The 19918-nt window shown below is 36.2% G+C and overlaps 1 protein-coding gene across 48 annotated transcripts in view; it reads right to left on the bottom strand.

Annotated features, from left to right (window-relative positions):
* The window catches only part of KIAA0586 (KIAA0586 ortholog), a 196956-nt gene that overhangs the window by 102777 nt on the left and 74261 nt on the right, over positions 1-19918 (bottom strand). For 41 of the 48 annotated variants that reach the window (XR_014059363.1, XR_014059358.1, XR_014059357.1 and 38 more), the window contains 3 exons: positions 18089-18269; positions 10146-10300; positions 4907-5015 (listed from right to left, as the gene is read on the bottom strand). Coding sequence is in view for 44 of the 48 variants with exons in the window: in XM_081509634.1 (XP_081365760.1) it covers positions 4907-5015; positions 10146-10300; positions 18089-18269 (445 nt within the window). In the remaining 4 variants the exon portion in view is untranslated. The remainder of the gene's footprint in view (positions 1-4906; positions 5016-10145; positions 10301-18088; positions 18270-19918) is intronic. The other 7 variants (XM_081509641.1, XM_081509635.1, XM_081509616.1 and 4 more) reach the window with 1 other exon arrangement.

Here is a 19918-nt window from a genome sequence, read left to right as displayed (position 1 = left end):
CTATGCTCCACAACAAGAGAAACCACCACAATGAGAAGCCCCCGCTTGCCGCAACTAGAGAAAAACCTGACCAGCAACGAAGACCCAGCACAGTCAACAATAATTACATAAAATTAAAAAAAAAAAAAATAAAAGATTACATTCAGGGCACCAAAGATCTAGAGGGTGGAGTTAAGGATGAATAAGACATTTTCGGATGGCATCACCGACTCGCTGGACATGAGTTTGAGTAAGCTCCGGGAGATGGTGAAGGACAGGGAAGCCTGGCTTGCTGCAGTCCATGGGGTCTCAAAGAGTCAGACACGACTGAGCGACTGAACTGAACCGAACTGAAGCCATTTTCAACTGCAGGTTCAGAAAGGACACGGGAAAATGCAGCTGAATGCTGAATAATAAAAAGTGTCAGTTCAATCTGGCAGTATTTTGTAGAGGAATTTTTTGTCTATGGTCATGAGGGATACTGGTTTATAATCTTCTTTTCCAGTAAAGTCTGCCTGGTTTTGGTATCAGGGTTATGCTGGAACAAGTTCTCCCATTTTTCTGGCAGTGGGAACTACTCTTCCAAGACTATATCAGTGAATGAGAATCTCTTCAGTCTCCTGTCCTAGCTCCCATTCTTTCTTTTTCCAGAGGTCTGTGGAGAAGAGATTCCAAGTAGGAGTGAACTACTTTTATATCAGTAGCTACCAATGGCTCTATGCTTGGCCTTTAGTAATTCATTAAAGAAAAGCTCAAACATATTTTTATCTGCTTGTATGGTGCCTGTGACTATGTTGTGGCACAGTCTCTGGGTGACACAGTTCTCGTGTCCCATCTCTTTGGAGAAGTCTGCCTTTCTGTGGACTTTAAGCTACTTGGTCTACATTATAAGCTATCTGACTGGTTCAAGAAATGCTACGATTTTATAGTTTATCTGACATTTTATTATAGTTACAAGTGACACTCTCCACCTTCCTCCTCCTAGGGGGAAACAGAAACCCCACATTCAGCAACATTTTAAAGTGAATTTCTATTTTATTAATCAGTAATAGCATAGATTTGTAAAAAACACATTTACTCAGATTATGCTTGTTAAACATTTGGTTACACAGATTTGGAGCAGACTTGTTAGTCTGTGCCCCTTCTTCCGGGAACCCTATCAGAGATCTACACACATGGTTTTTAAATTACTGTCATACCTTATGAGAAAAGAATCAATTAAACAAACTTTTAACTGTGGTTTTAAAATTACTAAAATCAATTATAATTCTGCGATCTATTGTAACTTACCTATATTTCAAATACAAAGGCAAATTTTTTCATTTGCAGATGTTAGAAATAGCTTCCAAATATATATAAGCTTTGAATTTCCTAATTCTTACATATGTAAAGTTACAATCACTGTAGTGAGGTATAAAAGGTACTAAGATGTAAAGGAATTAAATTCAAGACATTTGTTGGTGTTGCTCAGTCACTAGGTCATGTCTGATTCTTTGCGACCCCATGGGCTACAGCATGCCAGGCTTCCCTGTCCTTCACTATCTCCTGGAGTTTGCTCAAACTCATATCCGTTGAGCCGACTCTTAGTGACCCCATGGTCTATAGTTTGCCAGGCTCCTCTGCCCATGGAATTCTCCAGGCAAGAATACTGGAGTGGGTTGCCATTCCCTTCTCCAAGGGATCTTCCCGACCAAGGGATGGAATCCAAGTCTCCTGCATTGCAGGCAGATTCTTTACCATGAGGGAAGCCCAATTCAATACATAATGTAAAAAAAAAAAAAAAAAACTATCTGTGATTTCCCACAAAAAAGTAACCAAATTTTGATAAATTAATGCAATTACATTAATTACTTTTAGCACTTTGATACATATTTTCTGAACATATATCATCTATAAATAAGAAAACTGAAGAATGTTGTAATTTTAAACACCTTTGACAACTATTTAACCACAAAACATATACTCTAATTTCTTCCCATTGACTCTAATAAAGCATGTTTGACTTTCAAATTTATTATTTACTATGAGGTTCTTAAAACTTTAAGAGAAAAACTAAAGAAAAATATTTTTTAAAGTGAATTATTTTAATACATCACAATAGAATTTAATTGTTCCTGGGTTCATAACAAATACGTGAATTTAAATACAAATACTTCATTTGTACTGAAGAAGCTAAGTTGCACAGTGAAAGGGAGAAAAAATGAGTTGTTAAGTTAAATTATTAAAAAGTTGCTTTCACTATAAAACTGTTAGATAATTAATCAGGGCTTAGAATCAGATTAGTGATATCATGTGATCAAAAATACATTCAATGACTTCAATGCCAAGAGTTTTACTCTTAGACTCCAAAGATATCATCTTTCGGAACTCAATTCAATTTTTCTCTTTTGTGTTAAAATCTGAAAGTAATAATCCAGGGGAGAGGAGAAAGCTTGTCTTTACAGATTTCCCAGAAGCTTAGTACTAGAGTCTATGTTCTACCATTATCTTCAGTCAATTTTTAATGGATGATCACTGAAAAACTACTACTATTGCTAGCAAATGGCTTGGTTTCTTGATTGTGTATATATGTGTGTGTGTGTATATACATATACACACACACACATACACACACATATATAAAACTACTGTACATTTCAAAGTGAAATACATGATACTTCTTCCTGAAACAGCCATAATTTTGGGTTCAAGTATTTGTAGAAGAATTTATCTTCCAGAAAAGATGTGGTTTTGATTCCCTTGTGATAAGGTGAATTTCCTTCATTATCTTCAAGGCCCTTTGCGTATGAAAGATAGGATTGAATTCCTTCAAGGTCAGTCAAAGTCCTGAAAGCCCTAGAGGATTATTTTGGCATTCTGACTTTCCTAGTCTCTGAAACATTTGGCAATGTATCAGAGTTTCATCAGAGGAAAAAAACCCCACAAAATTTATGGGGAAAAAAGTAGTAACTGACTATTGCCAAAGGAATCACATTCATTCAAAAAATATTTAGTAGGGAGATATATATCAATTACAGAGTGAAACACTCGGCTCCTATTTGAAATGTTCTGTCTATAGCCCACTGGGTATTTATTTGTCTTGGTTAAAGCTGACATAGGCATGCTCCCCTAACTTCTATATTATGCTGTAACTATGCTTAGTCACTCAGTCGCGTCTGACTCTTTGTGGCTCATGGACTGTAGCCTACCAGGCTCCTCTGTCCATGGGGGTTTTCCAGGCAAGAATACTGGAATGGGTTGCCATGCCCTCCTCCAGGGGGATCTTCCCAACAGAGGGATGGAACCCAGCTCTCCTGCATTGCAGGTGGATTCCTTACCATCTGAGCCACCAGGGAAGCCCATGAATACTGGAGTAGGTAGCCTACCTCTTCTCCAGGGAATCCTCCCAACCCAGGAATCAAACTAGGTCTCCTGCACTGCAGGCGGATTCTTTGTATTAGATGTAAAATTAAATGAAAATAATTTTTACACATATTAAATCCGATTATTCTAAATTTTTTCAAAATAAAACTACATCACTAGCTAACACATTGGCTTCTTGTATTTTTATTGACATTAAATGTTAATTGGACATTATTTAATGACATTGTTTTAAGCCAACAAAAATTTAAATATTGCCATCTTGTGGCCATTCATATACATGAAACTGAAAACAATGTCACTTTCCTAAAGAGATTTACCTTTAAAATATTCCCAAATATATTTTCCTTATCAGCTGAGAAAAATGATCGTTTTATTATATACAACTTTCTCCAAGGAGATAAAATTCATTTATACATTTAAGAAATTATATATTTTTTTAGAAAACTAAATTAAATATACAGTCATTGGCCATGAGTGGTAACAGAATTCAGTAGGACATCAAGGCAGTCCTGATACTATCTTAGACATATTCCTTTGCTCATATCTACATAGTCATGATTTAATACAATGAGGAAAGTTTTACAGGCAATTTTCCATAGGGTTCTAAAATATAATATCAACATAATAACTAACATTACTGTACCACTGTTAAGTTTAAAAAAGTGGTCAGGAGGGCAAAGTTCTGAAAAGCTGAAGCAAGAAAGGAAGAGAAAACAAACAGAAAAGTAAAAACATAAATAACATAATCTTAGGCTCTTTCTCATTTAGGTCTTCCCCAGAATGCCAAATGCCTAGTTACCTTTGCAATTAGACTGGCATTCAATACATGAGCTAAAAAAAAACCACAAATATAAAAGCAAAAAAAAAAAAAAAATTCTACTGCTCAAAATACTCAACACTTTTGCAGACAGAAGAATTTTTAAACAAAAGACATCTTAATTTCTACTGCCAAATTTCAGAATTTAAGTTACATAAAATTTAAATGACTAAGAAGCAAGAAGTGAAACAAAGCAACCTTGCAGAAACATAAAGACAACATCAAAATGCTGTGATACTGAGTACAGAATCATTTAGCCACATCATTTTGTTAATCAAACGATACAGAAAAGTTCATTCATACGATAGCATTTAACATGAGAGTCCTTTGTTTTGTAAGTTGTACCTGTTAATCAAATCACCACACAATATAAACAGCCTTTACAAAGCTCCTGAATATCCATAACTGCTGCCTTTATCATAATTTAAAACAGACAACTATGATACAGACCAGTACATAGATAAAAAGATACTGACATTCAACTGTACAAGAACCAAAAAGTAAGATTAAAAGAAAGATACTACCTAAGAGTTTCTAAAATCTATTAGAAATAGTATTTACTGGTAAAAAGAACTAACAAATATATACTCAAATACAGGATAAGAGTCTTAATCCCAATGGACTAAATGTGAAAAAACAAAAACAAAACCCTAGAGATAATAAGACATATAAAAGTAAAGAATTCTCATTATGTATTTGTTCAGTATCACAAGCATCAAACTACTCTTACAAGAAAACTAATCTTACCTTGCTGTTGTGAAAGTGAAATATCAGATTTATTTCTTACACGTATTAAACAACTTTGAACTGGCTTGTGTTCAACTTGCTTAACATCTTGGTCTTGCTTTTGTTGGTACTAAAGAATTAAAGACATGAAGTCATGTATCATTTTTTAAGTTGCTTTTAAAAGATCTGAGCAATTGTTTGGGTGTTTATTATACAAAATTTGAATATATGCATGCTTTCTAAGTACCAGATGGGTAATGGAGTACATATTACAAAAGAAGATATTACAAATAAAATCCTTCAAAAGATTTGGATAATATACAGAATTCAAATATGCAAATAGTTTCTATTTCTTACTAGAGAATTCAGAGCTACTTATAAATCAACTATTCTAGATACATACATGATGGATTTAGACAGGATAAAAACTTAATTTGTCTGTAAGTACTTCCATATAACTTTTTGCATAAAATGAAAATCTGCATAATGTACTGCAATTTTCAAAAAGCTTTTATATATAGTAACATCATTTAATTCTCACAAGTGTTGAGGTATTATTATCCTTTGTCACTCAAGAAATGTATATTCTACCATAAGCCCCATCATCTCTTTTCCTTACTACAATCTAACCAAATTTAAAATTTTCAGTAGTAAAATTCCTTCATAATCACACATTACAAATTGTGATGAATTTAGCCATTTTCTTTCTTTCCTGTTTTATGAGTCTAGCTATGAATGAGTCTCTAAGAACAGCTACCAGATATAATTTGACAGAAACTTAAGATGTCTCTGAACTCTTATCAAAATACAAGCAAAGAAGAATCTGAAACCTATCCACATGGACTCAAATGTAACCACTCCAGTTCTGGCAGGTACCTATTTATCTACAGGTAAGAATGGGCAGTTTCAGGCTGCAATAGTCACAACTAGCCTTACCGCTGGTCTTCTAAGTTTAGAGCCTTTGTTATGTAGGTTTCTGCCCTGAAGGAAATATTATTTTGATGTGTATTTCTAAGACGAGTACTATGACTATCCTGGGCCACTTCAACTAGAACCTTCCTATTGACTGCCTCCCTTAACCAGAGTATTATGGGGCTTCCCAGGTGACTCAGTGGTAAACAACCTGCCTACCAATGCAGGAGACTCAGGAGATAGAGGTTTGATCCCTGGGTCAGGAAGATCCCCTAGAGAAAGGAAGGGCAATCCATTCCAGAATTCTTGCCTGGAAAATCCCATGGACAGAGGAGCCTGGAGGGCTATAGTCCAGGGGGTCACAAAGAGGTGAGCACGCACGCATGCAGATTATGGAGCTAAATTGCTTGTATTCAAATCTGGGTAAGGCATTACCTAGCTTTGACTTTGGGTAAGTTACTTAATGTCCCAATACCTCAACTTTCTCATTCATAAAATGGGGATGATAATAATTACCTTAGTTGTTGTAAGGATTAAATGAGTTAAATATGTAACAAACATAGAACAGCATCCAGTTGAGTATAAGCACTATAAATAAGTTTATGCTATTATTATCACCAGTCTATTTCTCCTTTAATAAAGGAAATCTAAGAAATGAATTTTCTGGAAGCCATTCTAATGGTAACACTTTGCAGTTTTATTTTAAAATAGGCCAATAAATAAAGGAGAGTAATCTTTCTTTTATTTTTTAAATATCTTTATTGAGGTACAATTGATAGACAATAAACAGCATATATTTCAAGTGTATCATTTGCTAAATTTTGACATATGTATATACCCATGAAGCGATCATCACAATCAAGATAATATGATGAATAAATCTATCAATCTCACAAGTTTACTTATAACCTTCTGTATTCCCTCCTGTATCTACAGATTAGCTTGCATCATCTAGAATTTTATATAAGTGGAATCATAAAGTATGCACTCTTATTTGGGTGTGGGTTCTGGCTTTTTCCCCCTCAACATAACTTTTGTGAAAATCATCTATGTTACTGTATGTATCAGTAGTCCATGGCTTCTTCTTGCTAAATAGTATTCCATCTTATAGATATGCCAAAACGTGTATATTTAGTAACTTACGAACATTTGTGTGTGTCCAGTTTTTGCTGTTGTTTAGTCACTAAGTCGTGTTCGACTCTTTTGCAGTGCCATGGATGATAGCTGTCAGGCTCCTTTGTCCATGAATTTCCTAAGTAAGAACACTGGAGTGGGCTGCCATTTCCTTCTCGGAGGGATCTTTCTGACCCAGGGATGGAAAATTGCTATCAACGTTCATGTGTGAGTCTTTGTGTAGACATATTTTAGTCTCTTGGGTAAACAAATACTTAGGAGTGAAATGTCTGGGTCATATGGTAAGTGTACATTTTACTTTTTTAAGAAATTGCCAAGCTGTTTTCCAAAGCGGTTGAATCATATTACATTCCCACAGCAGCATATGAGTTTAAGTGCTTTACACTTGCCAAAACGGCTTGTTAGCCTTTCTAATTTTAGATGTTCTAATGGGTGTGTGGTAGCATTTCATTCTGATTTTAATTGGCATTTTCCTAATGATTACTTGATGTTGAAAATCTTTTTATGTGCTCACTTCTTTGGGTAAGGTATCTACCCAAAGATTTCATCCATTTTTTAATTGGATTGCTTTCTTAATATTGAATTCTGAGTTCCCTATATATCCTAGATATAAGCCTTTTATCAGGTAGTTCAGTTCAGTCGCTCAGTCGTGTCCGACTCTTTGCGACCCCATGAATTGCAGCACGCCAGGCCTCTCTGTCCATCACCAACTCCCGGAGTCTACCCAAACCCATGTTCATCGAGTCGGTGATGCCATCCAACCATCGCATCCTCTGTCATCCCATTCTCCTCCCGTCCCCAATCCTACCCAGCATTAGGGACTTTTCCAATGAGTCAACCCTTCGCATGAGGTGGCCAAAGTATTGGAGTTTCAGCTTCAACATCAGACCTTCCAATGAACACCCAGGATTGATCTCTTTTAGGATGGATTGATTGGATCTCCTTGCAGTCCAAGGGACTCTCAAGAGTCTTCTCCAACACCACAGTTCAAAAGCATCAATTCTGCGGCACTCAGCTTTCTTCACCGTCCAACTCTCACATCCATACATGACCACTGGAAAAACCATAGCCTTGACTAGACGGACTTTTGTTGGCAAAGTAATGTCTCTGCTTTTAAATATGCTATCTAGGTTGGCCATAACCTTCCTTCCAAGGAGTAAGCGTCTCTTAATTTCATGGCTGCAGTCACCATCAGCAGTGATTCTGGAGCCCAAAAAAATAAAGTCTGACACTGTTTCCACTGTTTCCCCATCTATTTCCCATGGAATGATGGGACCAGATGCCATGATCTTAGTTTTCTGAACGATGAGCTTTAAGCCAACTTTTTCACTCTCCTCCTTCACCTTCATCAAGAGGCTCTTTAGTTCTTCTTCACTCTCTGCCATAAGGGTGGTGTCATCCACATATCTGAGGTTATTGATATTTCTCCCGGCAATCTTGATTCCAGCTTGTGTTTCTTCCAGCCCAGCGTTTCTCATGATTTACTCTGCATATAAGTTAAATAAGCAGGGTGACAATATACAGCCTTGACGTACCCCTTTTCCTATTTGGAACCAGTCTGTTGTTCCATGTCCAGCTCTAACTGTTGCTTCCTGCCCTGCATACCGGTTTCTCAAGAGACAGGTCAGATGGTCTGGTATTCCCATCTCTTTCAGAATTTTCCACAGTTTATTGTGATCCACACAGTCAAAGGCTTTGGCATAGTCAATAAAGCAGAAATAGATGTTTTTCTGGAACTCTCTTGCTTTTTCGATGATCCAGCGGATATTGGCAATTTGATCTCTGGTTCCTCTGCCTTTTCTAAAACCAGCTTGAACATCTGGAAGTTCACGGTTCACATATTGCTGAAGTCTGGCTTGAATTTTGAGCATTACTTTACTAGCATGTGAGATGAGTGCAATTGTGCGGTAGTTTGAGCATTCTTTGGCATTGCCTTTCTTTGGGATTGGAATGAAAACTGACCTTTTCCAGTCCTGTGGCCACTGCTGAGTTTTCCAGATTTGCTGGCATATAGAGTGCAGCACTTTCACAGCATCACCTGTGAGGATTTGAAATAGCTCAACTGGAATTCCATCACCTCCACTAGCTTTGTTCGTAGTGATGCTTTCCAAGGCCCACTTGACTTCACATTCCAGGATGTCTGGCTCTAGGTGAGTGATCACACCATCGTGATTATCTGGGTCGTGAAGATCTTTTTTGTACAGTTCTTCTGTGTATTCTTGCCATCTCTTCTTAATATCTTCTGCTTCTGTTAGGTCCATACCATTTCTGTCCTTTATCGAGCCTATCTTTGCATGAAATGTTCCTTTGGTATCTCTAATTTTCTTGAAAAATTTTTATCAGGTAAGTGATTTGCAAATATCTTCTCCCAATCTGTAGCTTGTCTTTTCATTCTTTTAACAGTGTGTCTTAAAGCAAAGTTTTTAGTTTTGATAAGATCAGTTTATTAATTTTTTTCTTTCATGGACACAGTTTTTGGTGCCATTTTTGCCTAGCCCAAGGTCACAAACAACTTTTATTACAGAAGTAACTAACAGATATTTATTCATTATTACTTTTTTCCTGATCTTTATTTGGTCATAGGTCATTAATATTAAACCCTACATAATAGTGTATTCCATAAACAATCTTTATCTTTTACATTTTTGGCTTTCATCTGCAACACCCTGCAATGCTATACAATACCATACCATGACTATTTATTGAATAAATTAACCCACAGTGAGAAACATTGTAACAGCATTGTTATCAAATGCTATTGCACTTAATTTAACATGAGCATTCTTTTTTTTACATCTTGGAGAGTATCCAAGTATTTTTCAGTACACAAGAATTCACGAATTTTAATATAATAAATATTTACTGAATACTTACTATGCACAAACTACTAAGCAAGTTATTGCATGGGAATATAGAACATAGCTATCTACTCAGGTAACAGGCATTTTTATATACATTATTTCTAATTTTTAATTTAAAGACAAGGAAATTAAGGCTTAGAAAAAGGTTATGTATGTATTCAAGGTCCCAGTTAGAAGTTAGATAAGCTAAGATTTATATATAGCCAAGTTTGAGTCAGTTAAAAAAAAAAAAGAAAAAAGAAGGCATGATTTGAGGCTGATTCCAGAGACTGTGCTCTTGACAGCGTACCATGCTAAGGCAATACTGTTACCACTCTGATTTAAGTAAAGTACAAGTACTATTAACTGGGTACCTGAGGAAAGTCTTCAGCGGCTTCTGATAATTTAACATCACTTTCTTGTGCTGTCAGAAGTGTCGTGGGAAGAGTAACATGAGGATCTGGCTGCAACTCCAATTCTCCCAAACTCATTGGACCATGACTAGCACATAAATCTTCATAAACAGCATCTGTTATCGAATATGTAAACAAAAAGTTAAAACTATTTCTTAAAGGAAGAAAAATTGGCTAAAATTACCAATATTTCTCACCTGCTGAATTAGAAATAGAAATACTTCAACAGAAAATGCCTGTCACCAAGCCTTCACTGCAATTAAAACCAAAGCTCATAGCAAATTCAAAAAGTACCTATGTTCAAACATATCTATGGATTATTCTAGGGTTCCTGTGAGCAAGTTGTTTATGCAGCCCCCACACAACACCCACTCTTACATACCAACTCCCAACCCTCCAGAATACCTTTTCGATCAATAAAAGTCAATAGAATACTTTCTATCTAAAATGTAATCTTAAAGCAAAGGACAATTTCCTGACTAGAAACTGTTGGTATTGCTTAGCTCTGCTCTGTAGATATTTTTTCAAACAATCAAGCCCCTCTTTCCCTCATCCAAATGACATCGCAATCAAATCAATAAAAAGAAGACAATATGAACAGAAACAAATATTTATCTAATAACATCGCTGTACATTTATATTGCACTTTAAACTCTAAGCACTTTCACATACATGATCTCATTTAATTTGAATTTCACAATCATTCTGTAAGGTAGGAAGATCAGATAATTTTATAACTGTCTTTCACTGACAAAGCTAAGGCTCAGGAAAGTGAGAAGGTTAACCAATTGTTCAAAAATCAGAATTCTAGTTAAGAGGTGTACAGGAACTAAAATCCTCATCTTTCAACTCCTACTCACTGTTCCTTATTTCACATTCTTGCTAAATTATTTCTCAGAAAATTTTGTTTTTCCTAATTAATGGCCATCTTTTAAATACAGCACAGTATGGTCTACCTCATTTTAATCAACAGAAATAGACCTGAAGCTCTACACATAAACTAAATTGTTTCAAATGAAATGATATTTTAAGACCCCACAGATACTATATTTTCCACTTACAGGTAGTCTGTTGAAAATTTCTTAGGTATAGCAAATAATCACTCATTACTTTTTTACATTAATCTATATTTTTAGATAAGTGAAAGTTGCTCAGTCGTGTCTGACTCTTTGCGACCCCATGGACTGTACAGTTCATGGAATTCTCCAGGCCAGAATACTGGAGTGGGTAGCCTTTCCCTTCGTTGGGATCTTCCCAACCCAGGGATCGAACCCAGGTCTCCCACACTGCAGGCAGATTCTTTACCAGCTGAACCACAATAAGTTTTACATAAAGTTATAAGAAAAACTTACAACCTGACAGGGGAAGATTTTAAGTAGGTAATTCACAGAAGAGCAAATCCAAATAACCATCAAACATAAACTCACCAGGAGTTAGTCATATGTTTATACTTTAATTGACAAAAATAAAAATGGTAATAAAAATAATACCTGGCAGGGATACAGGGGAAAGGTTGTAATATATTACTGATAAAAATAAATTAGTTTAAACTTTTAACTTGGCAACTTGGCATATCTATTTTAAAATTTAAAATATATTTTCCCTTGGACCTGTTATTTCTAGGAAACTACTCCCTAAATATAAAATGCAGCAATATGTTAGGCTATGCTGTTGTTGTTGTTGTTAGTCACTCAGTCGGGTCCAATTCTTTGTGACCCCATGGACTGTAGCCTGCCAGGCTCCTCTGTCCATGGCATTCTCCAGGCAAGAATACCAGAGTGGGTTGACATTTTCTTCTCCAATGTTAGGCTATACATGAGTGAATATTTACTCTAGCATTGTTTATAGTGGGGGAAATGGTAATAAAGTAAATATTCATCAATAGAGCAATGACTGAATAAATTACTGGAAATCCACACTGAAAGGTCTTATGCAGTCAATAAAAAGAATGAATTTAAGTAATACTAGTTGATCTGGCTCCAGAATCACTGCTGATGGTGACTGCAGCCATGAAATTAAAAGACGCTTACTCCTTGGAAGGAAGGTTATGGCCAACCTAGATAGCATATTTAAAAGCAGAGACATTACTTTGCCAACAAAAGTCTGTCTAGTCAAGGCTATGGTTTTTCCAGTGGTCATGTATGGATGTGAGAGTTGGACGGTGAAGAAAGCTGAGCGCTGAAGAATTGATGCTTTTGAACTGTGGTGTTGGAGAAGACTCTTGACAGTCCCTTGGACTACAAGGAGATCCAATCAATCCATCCTAAAAGAGATCAATCCTGGGTGTTCATTGGAAGGTCTGATGTTGAAGCTGAAACTCCAATACTTTGGCCACCTCATGCGAGGGGTTGACTCATTGGAAAAGACCCTGATGCTGGGTAGGATTGGGGGAGGGAAGAGAAGGGGACGACAGAGGATGAGATGGTTGGATGGCATCACCGACTCGATGGACATGGGTTTGGGTAGACTCCGGGAATTAGTGATGGACGGAGAGGCCTGGCGTGCTGCAATTCATGGGGTCGCAAAGAGTCGGACATGCCTGAGTGACTGAACTGAACTGAGTTGACCTGGAGTAATTTCCACAGGGTTTCCGGGGTGAAAACAAAATGCATGATATAATCTCAACTTGAAAAATGACAACAAATATACACACACCATATGTACCTATCATATATACTGTATGTGTGTGCATATAATTATATGCAGAAGGAAAAAAAAACCTAAAAGGTTACATATCAGAATCTTAACATGTGTTACCTGAGGTAAGGCATAAAGTGGGCCAGGAAAAAATGTGAGGAGGAGGGGTAGATGAAGAACACTAAAAAAAAAAGAATCTATAATTTAAAGTGATATATAATATAATCACATTTTATTTTTATATAAAATGATATGTGGCTGACACATGAGTGTAAAGAAAAAAACCAATTACAAAGACATAAGATAGATTGTGATAAAAGAAAAAAATTGTATGTAGAAACCCAGAAAGTGTATAAACAAACATCTCCCAAAACCATTAAAAGTGCATAACTTTCTGCTCATAAAACACTCTATCACTTAACCTTTATTTACTGACTATGCTACATTCTCTGCTAGATGACAGAGCTATGACAGCAGACAAGATAAAGTTCCCACTCTCAAGTGAGATTACAAATCAGTGTGATAAGAGCAACATTAGGCAGGTGACATTAGAGGACTACACAGAGAGAATATTTGACGGTATCTAACTCAGTGATAAGGGGTCAGGCAAGGATTCCATGACAACAATCACAACAATGTTGAATTTGCTATGTCACTTCTAAAAATTACACTCATTGAGTGTAATTATGTTAGTTATCCCTTTTTAAAAGGGATGCTCAAAGGATTATTCCACTCAAGTCAAATTTAATTTAATTAATTACAGTTTGAAATTCCTAATTTTACTTTTCTAGAATACTATTGCTTTGAAAAAGCAGCCATGGTAGACTTTCAGAGAAGACTAAGTCTGCCTGAATCGCCAGTGTCAGCAGCAGCTTTGGTTCTTGCAAGTCTAGTAAGTTATTCCATTTGTATGAAACCTAAAGGTACCTCAAATTCCACTCATTCTTATTTCCTCCTAATTCTATCTTTCCTCCATATCTCCTCTCTCCCTCAGTGAATGGAGATACCAACTATCAAATCATTCTAGCCAGAAACCTGGAGATTTCTTAGACCTTCTCTTCTTTTGCATTTCTCATATCCAAACTAAGTCTTGTTCTCAAATGTCTACCAAATCTCCCTTTTTATACTTCCCTGCTGCTCAATAATGACTCACCAAGTTTACTATAACTGTCTCAGCTAGAGGGTCCTTGCCTCCAGCCTTAATTCTCTCCAATCTATCCATCACACTGCACCTCACGTGTTCTTGCCAAATAAAAGGCAAATTTGATCATCTCCTTAATGGATCTGTGGATATCATAAAACATTCAGAATTGATAGAAATTCATTTATTCCATGGGAATAAATATAAAGTAAGATTGGAATTATTTTCCATTTTGCATACAAATAAATTTCTACTATCTTAGAGTAAATCCAAAAACCACTGGATGTTATCATCTATATCTACCTGGCTTCTGCTTACTGGTCCAATTTCATTACATTATAAGCTCTAAATCAGTGATAAAGTACTTACATTTTCCTGCTTAAGTTTCTTTGTCTTTTCAACTTTATCCCCTTGTCTTATTATGTATTCTGCCATGAAGGTTCTCCTATACTTACTACACAGCAAACACTTATTCATCACTGAGAACTCATTTCAAGTAAGTTCCTCACATATGATGTCTTTCTTGATTGCCCTCCCCAGATACAACTGACCTGTACCCCCAATCCTATTTGGACTGCTTTACAATAACCACAATAACCTATTGCATGTTTTTGCTTTCTCATATACTATCTCTACTAGAGAAAAAATTCACTAAGAATAAGGCGTTACCAGGTTTTATGTTCCTACCACCTAGAATATGCTTAGAGCAGAGCAAGCAATCAAAAACTATTTTCTGAATAACTAAATGAACAAACTGGAACATGTTTATCACACTTCATAGTCTGGCTAATTCCTCTAACATTCAGTTTCACATTGGCTCTTCTGGGAAACCTCCTCTGAGCCCTCATGTGTGGGTTATTCCTCCTCTGCGCTCCCATAGCAGCCTGTGTTGTTGCATTAATCAACAATATTGTAATTGTTGTCTCACATTATCCTACATGAGTTTGTAAACTTCCTGGAAAGCAGACGCCTATTACTTCTGTCTCTCAAAACCCTCATTTAGTAGCAATACAGTGCTGGGTACATGCAGGTATTCAGTGCATTTTCTGAGTAAACTAAGAGCTATAATTGGTAGTAAATCTCAGAGTCCTCAGAGTTTGTTCAAAATACCAGTTCACATTTTAGCGTTCTTAAGACAATTCTTCAAACCTTATTTAGCATCTTTTTGTTATTCAACCCAACCTGAGAGCCTCAGAAGTAGAAACAGTGGTACAGGACTATGAGTTGCAAATAGGATACTTTCTGAAAATGAGCAGAGGTGGGGACAGGCAAGGTAAGAACAGATGAGCCTCTGTAAACAAAGTTATTAGAAATCAACATGAAAGGCATGAGACTAGACAGTAGCAGAAATAATGATACACAGGACTCATTCATCTACAATAAGCATAATGTAACAAAATACTTAAAACAAGAGGGACAAACTAGTCCCCTATAGGCACCTTCTTTTTAGGCAACTGTGTGTAATTTCTGGTTCTATTAAATGTATTTGAGAAGGTATTTTTACCTTCTCCAAGTATTATTAAAGAGAGTAACAGTATCATGTGTCAAGCATAGTGCTAACTACTTTATATGCATTGTAACCTACTACCTCTAATAACCTTATGAGGCAGATACTGTTTGTGATAAGCAGCTTCCACTACGGCCCCCTAACACTTGTCTCCTGGTATTCAGACCTTTCTGTAGTCCCCTACTATATTATTCCAGGATTGGTCTTTGCTATCAACTGAATGTGGCAGAAGTGATGACATGTCACTTCTGACTTTAGGTTATAAAAGACACCATGGTTTCCATCTTGGGTGCTCACTGTCTCTCAGATCATCCACTCTGGGAAAAGCGAACTGCTATGTCATGAGCAGCATAACAGTAAGGCTCACATAGTGAGGAACTGAGGCATCTTGCCAACAGTCATGTGAATGAGCTTGGAAAGCAGATCCTCCAGCCCCAGTTGAAGTCCTTAGATGATGGCAGCTCCAGCCAACAGATTAACTACACCCCTGTGAGAGATCCTGGGAACCACACAGCTAAGCCACTCCTAGATTCATGGCTTTCCAAACTGTGATAGATAATAAATATTTCCTGTCTTCATCTGCTAAACTTTGGGGTAATTTATTACACGGAAATAGATAACTAGTACATTAATATTATCTCTACTTGATAGATGAAGAAACTTGAGCTCAGAAAGATTAAGTTACTTGCCCAAAAATACAGATCTGGAATTTAAAATGATTTCTGAAACTTCAAAAACTCAAGCTCTTAGCCACTCTGTTATACTGACTCATCTACATACTTAATCTAATGCCATATTGCTTTTATTTTCAATTAAATTAAATAAATATCTACAGAGTACCTACAATTAAAAATGTACTGGACTGTACGTAACCAGCTAGGTGATACCATAAAGGAGGGGCTGAATAGGATACATTCTAATGGATTTTATTTTGTAACAATTCAGTAAGTACCTCTTTGTTCATAAGTACCAAGCAGCTCTCAAGTGATCTGTGAGAGCCATCTAGTGTCAATTCTATTTAATCACAATCTGCACAGTTAGCTGGATACAGATATAGAAGTAGTATTTTATGCTACTTTGAACCCTAATTTAAAATAAAGTAAAAAATTAATACTCTTACTATGTGCATAAAATAAATAATTCAAATATTAATTTACATTTATCCCCATGGAAAATTCAGTCTTGAGGGTCTCTCATTTCTGAACAATAACGTGTTTGCTTAATATAAAACCAACAGTCTAAATACTCTACACCAACGCGTTTCTTTCTGATTTCTGGCAAATCTGCATGCCTCCAGAAGTTCTTTTCATTTAAGAGACTGCGATAATGAACATGAGATTATCAATAAATGAGAATATAGTTGATCCTCATTACTCTGAAGATTTCATTTCTGCAAATTTACCTGATAAAATTTATTTGTAACCCTGAAATCAACACTCACAGCACATGCAACTTGTGGACATGCATGCATGCATACAGCAGCGAAAACCTGAATCACCCTACACACAACTCAGCAGATGAGGCTACACACAGGCTGCTCTGCTTTCTCATCAGCTCTTATACCATGAACAAGTACTCTTTTTTTGCTGTCTATTTAGTGACAGGTTTTCCACATTCTTATGTGTTTTGTTGGTGATTTTGCTCTTTAAAATGGCCCCGAAACATAGTGCAGAAGTGCTCTCTAGTGTTCAAAAGTGCAAAACGCTTTGATGGGCCTTACAGGAAAAATATATGTGCTAGGTAAGTTTCATTCAGGAATGAGTTATAGTGCTGTTGCTCATGAGAATCAGTGTTAATGAATCAACAATGTATATTAAATAAGTGCCTTTAAATAGAAACATACATAAAGCAAGGTTATATATTGTCAAAAATGTTGTATATATATTAATAAATATAATATATAAGCTCATAGGAACCTAACCCAGTATTTCCTCTAGGAACAGTGGCTCAGTATTTCCTAATTCAGTGTTTCTGGTGACTCTATTACAGGACATAAGTACTGCAGATAATGAGAATCAACTACATATGCCAGAAAACTGATAGTCTCTATTCTACTCTTATTCTCAAATTGTTACAGCAAAAAGCTTAGTTTATAAAGTTTCAAAATAACACTGAGTGCACTGAGTTCTGAGTCAGAAATTCCTCAGCATAAAGAGTGAACTTCTACAGTATTACCTAATTAAACATTGTCCTACACAAGATCTGTTATGTGACAGTTTTTATGTGCTAGTTATATTTTTCTCAATACATATTAAAATAAATAATATCACTACTAAAAATCTTAAGTAGACATACACATATTACCAAAACTATATCATGCCCCATCCAGAGATTCATGTACCCACACTGTTACATGAATCACATATGGGGAAACACTGCTATATATAGAAAAAGTCATTATTAAACTTTTCAATTATGAATACCCTTTTAAATAAAGAGAGTTTGGATGCTCCTACATGAAAACTGTTATGCTTTTCTTAATTCAGAGTAGGAAGACTACTGTAGCTTATCAAAACAGAATACAGCATTCGACATGAAAACAAAGCAAGTTTGATAGGATTCAAAGTAAATATTCTAACAGACACTAACTACATCAGGAAGGAGTATTTTGGCGAATACCTGCAACTGTGTCACATTGCTGAGATGATGGCTTAGGAGCAAATTTTTCATCTGAAGACTCTGCCTTAACCACAGGTTGCTGCATGTAGGCGGAAAGTCCCATGAAGATGTTCTCTGCTGCTGCTGGTGTCAGCCTAGGCCTCTGTCCTTCACTAAGCTCGCCCACACTGTTTTCCAAGTCCTGTAAAAAGTAGAAACCATTGTCATAAACATCACCTTAAAATCAAGTCAAAACAAAAAATATCTGTCAAACGTTATCAGAATACAGACCTGAAAAAAATTGAAAAGGTAGTAGAGATAAATTTCCCAGCATTAGAGAGATGGAAAAGTCTGAAAATAGAATGAATAAATGAACCAATATTGTTGGTGGTGGTGGTGCTTAGCAGTCCAGTTGTGTCCAACTCTTTTGTGACCCCACAGACTGTAGCCTGCTAGACTCCTCTGTCCATGGGATTTCCCAGGCAAGAATAATGGAGTGGGTTGCCATTTCCTTCCTCTCAAGTATTTCCCCAACCCAGGGATCCAACCTGCATTATAGGCGGACTCTTTACCACTGAGTCATTGGGGAAGCCCAATCAATATTACTGATTTCCAAAAAGAAGGAAACAGGGATTAGTTAGTGGAATTTTTAAATTATGCTGACATTTCTCCTATTTTCTACTATTTTTTATTCCATTTGTGTGTCTCATTTTCTTTCTCCTTTCTTTCTCAGACTTCTGGTCTCTATACTAAGCAGCTTGGTTTCTAGAGTTATGAGAGCACTTTCTCAAGCTTAGTAGAAGCAATTACAAATAATATCTTTCCAGTGAAATCAATTTTTAATCAATAGCTAAATAAGTTGCAAAAAAATTAGCTGTTTTTCAACAAGAAGAAATAAGTTAAACTTACATTTTTTTCTATTACTAAGTTCCATATCTTTTTTCCTTCATCTTTCCTAAGCATTTAAATCTTTAAGAATAAAAATTAATAGAAAATAAAGCTAGCCATCTCCTTGGATGATACACAGTGTTTGGATCTCCAGTTCATCTAAAGACAGTTTCATACCTGTTCAAGCAAAGACAACCAAACACAACAGAAAGAATACTAAACAGAAAAAGAATCCAAGTCCCACCTCTATTATTAACCAGCCTGAGTGACCACACTGTACCTTTCCACCTGGCATTTCGTTAAGCACCTTAATGTTTCAAATCAAATTCAGTATCTTCCCCACAAAGCCTGGCACTCTTCTCTCTGCATTTCTAAGTTCACAACTACACAAGCACAACTTCTCTTAATCAGTGACTAATTACTGCCAATTCTGTACTCAAATTTAAATCTCTCTCCTTTCCATTTCTACTTAACTGCCTTTGTTCATGTTCTCAGTCTGGACTACTCCAATGGTGTTCTGACAGACCTCCATCTTTCCCTCACTTGTCCATGGCTCCTGATGCCTTCTTAAATATCTTAACTTGTGACTCCCTTGCTCACAATATCTTAAGGGACCCCAATGACCTTACCCTGGCCTACAAGGCTCTTAACGATTATCTGGTTCAATCTACTTCTCTAGCTATTTGATCAGTTACTGCATGGTAGAGTAATTGTTTAAGCTCTTTTTTCCCTACAGGACTATAAGCTGCTTAAAAGTAGGGATCCTGTCTCAACATCTTTGTATCTTTTCTGATGCTGTGCCTGGCATATCGTAGATACTCAGTAAATGGTTGCAGAAAGAAAGAACGAATGACTGATCCCCACAAATCATTTAAAAGGGCTTCAGCTTGTTTCATGTGTAGAATATGAGGTTTAGAACTGATGGCCTAAGTTCCTTTCAGTTGTAAAAATCATAACTCTATG

This window comes from Giraffa tippelskirchi, chromosome 7 (genome assembly GCF_054371585.1).
Source record: "Giraffa tippelskirchi isolate mGirTip1 chromosome 7, T2T-mGirTip1v1.2.pri, whole genome shotgun sequence".
NCBI lineage: Eukaryota > Metazoa > Chordata > Mammalia > Artiodactyla > Giraffidae > Giraffa > Giraffa tippelskirchi.
This window is presented reverse-complemented; position numbering and strand designations above follow the sequence as displayed.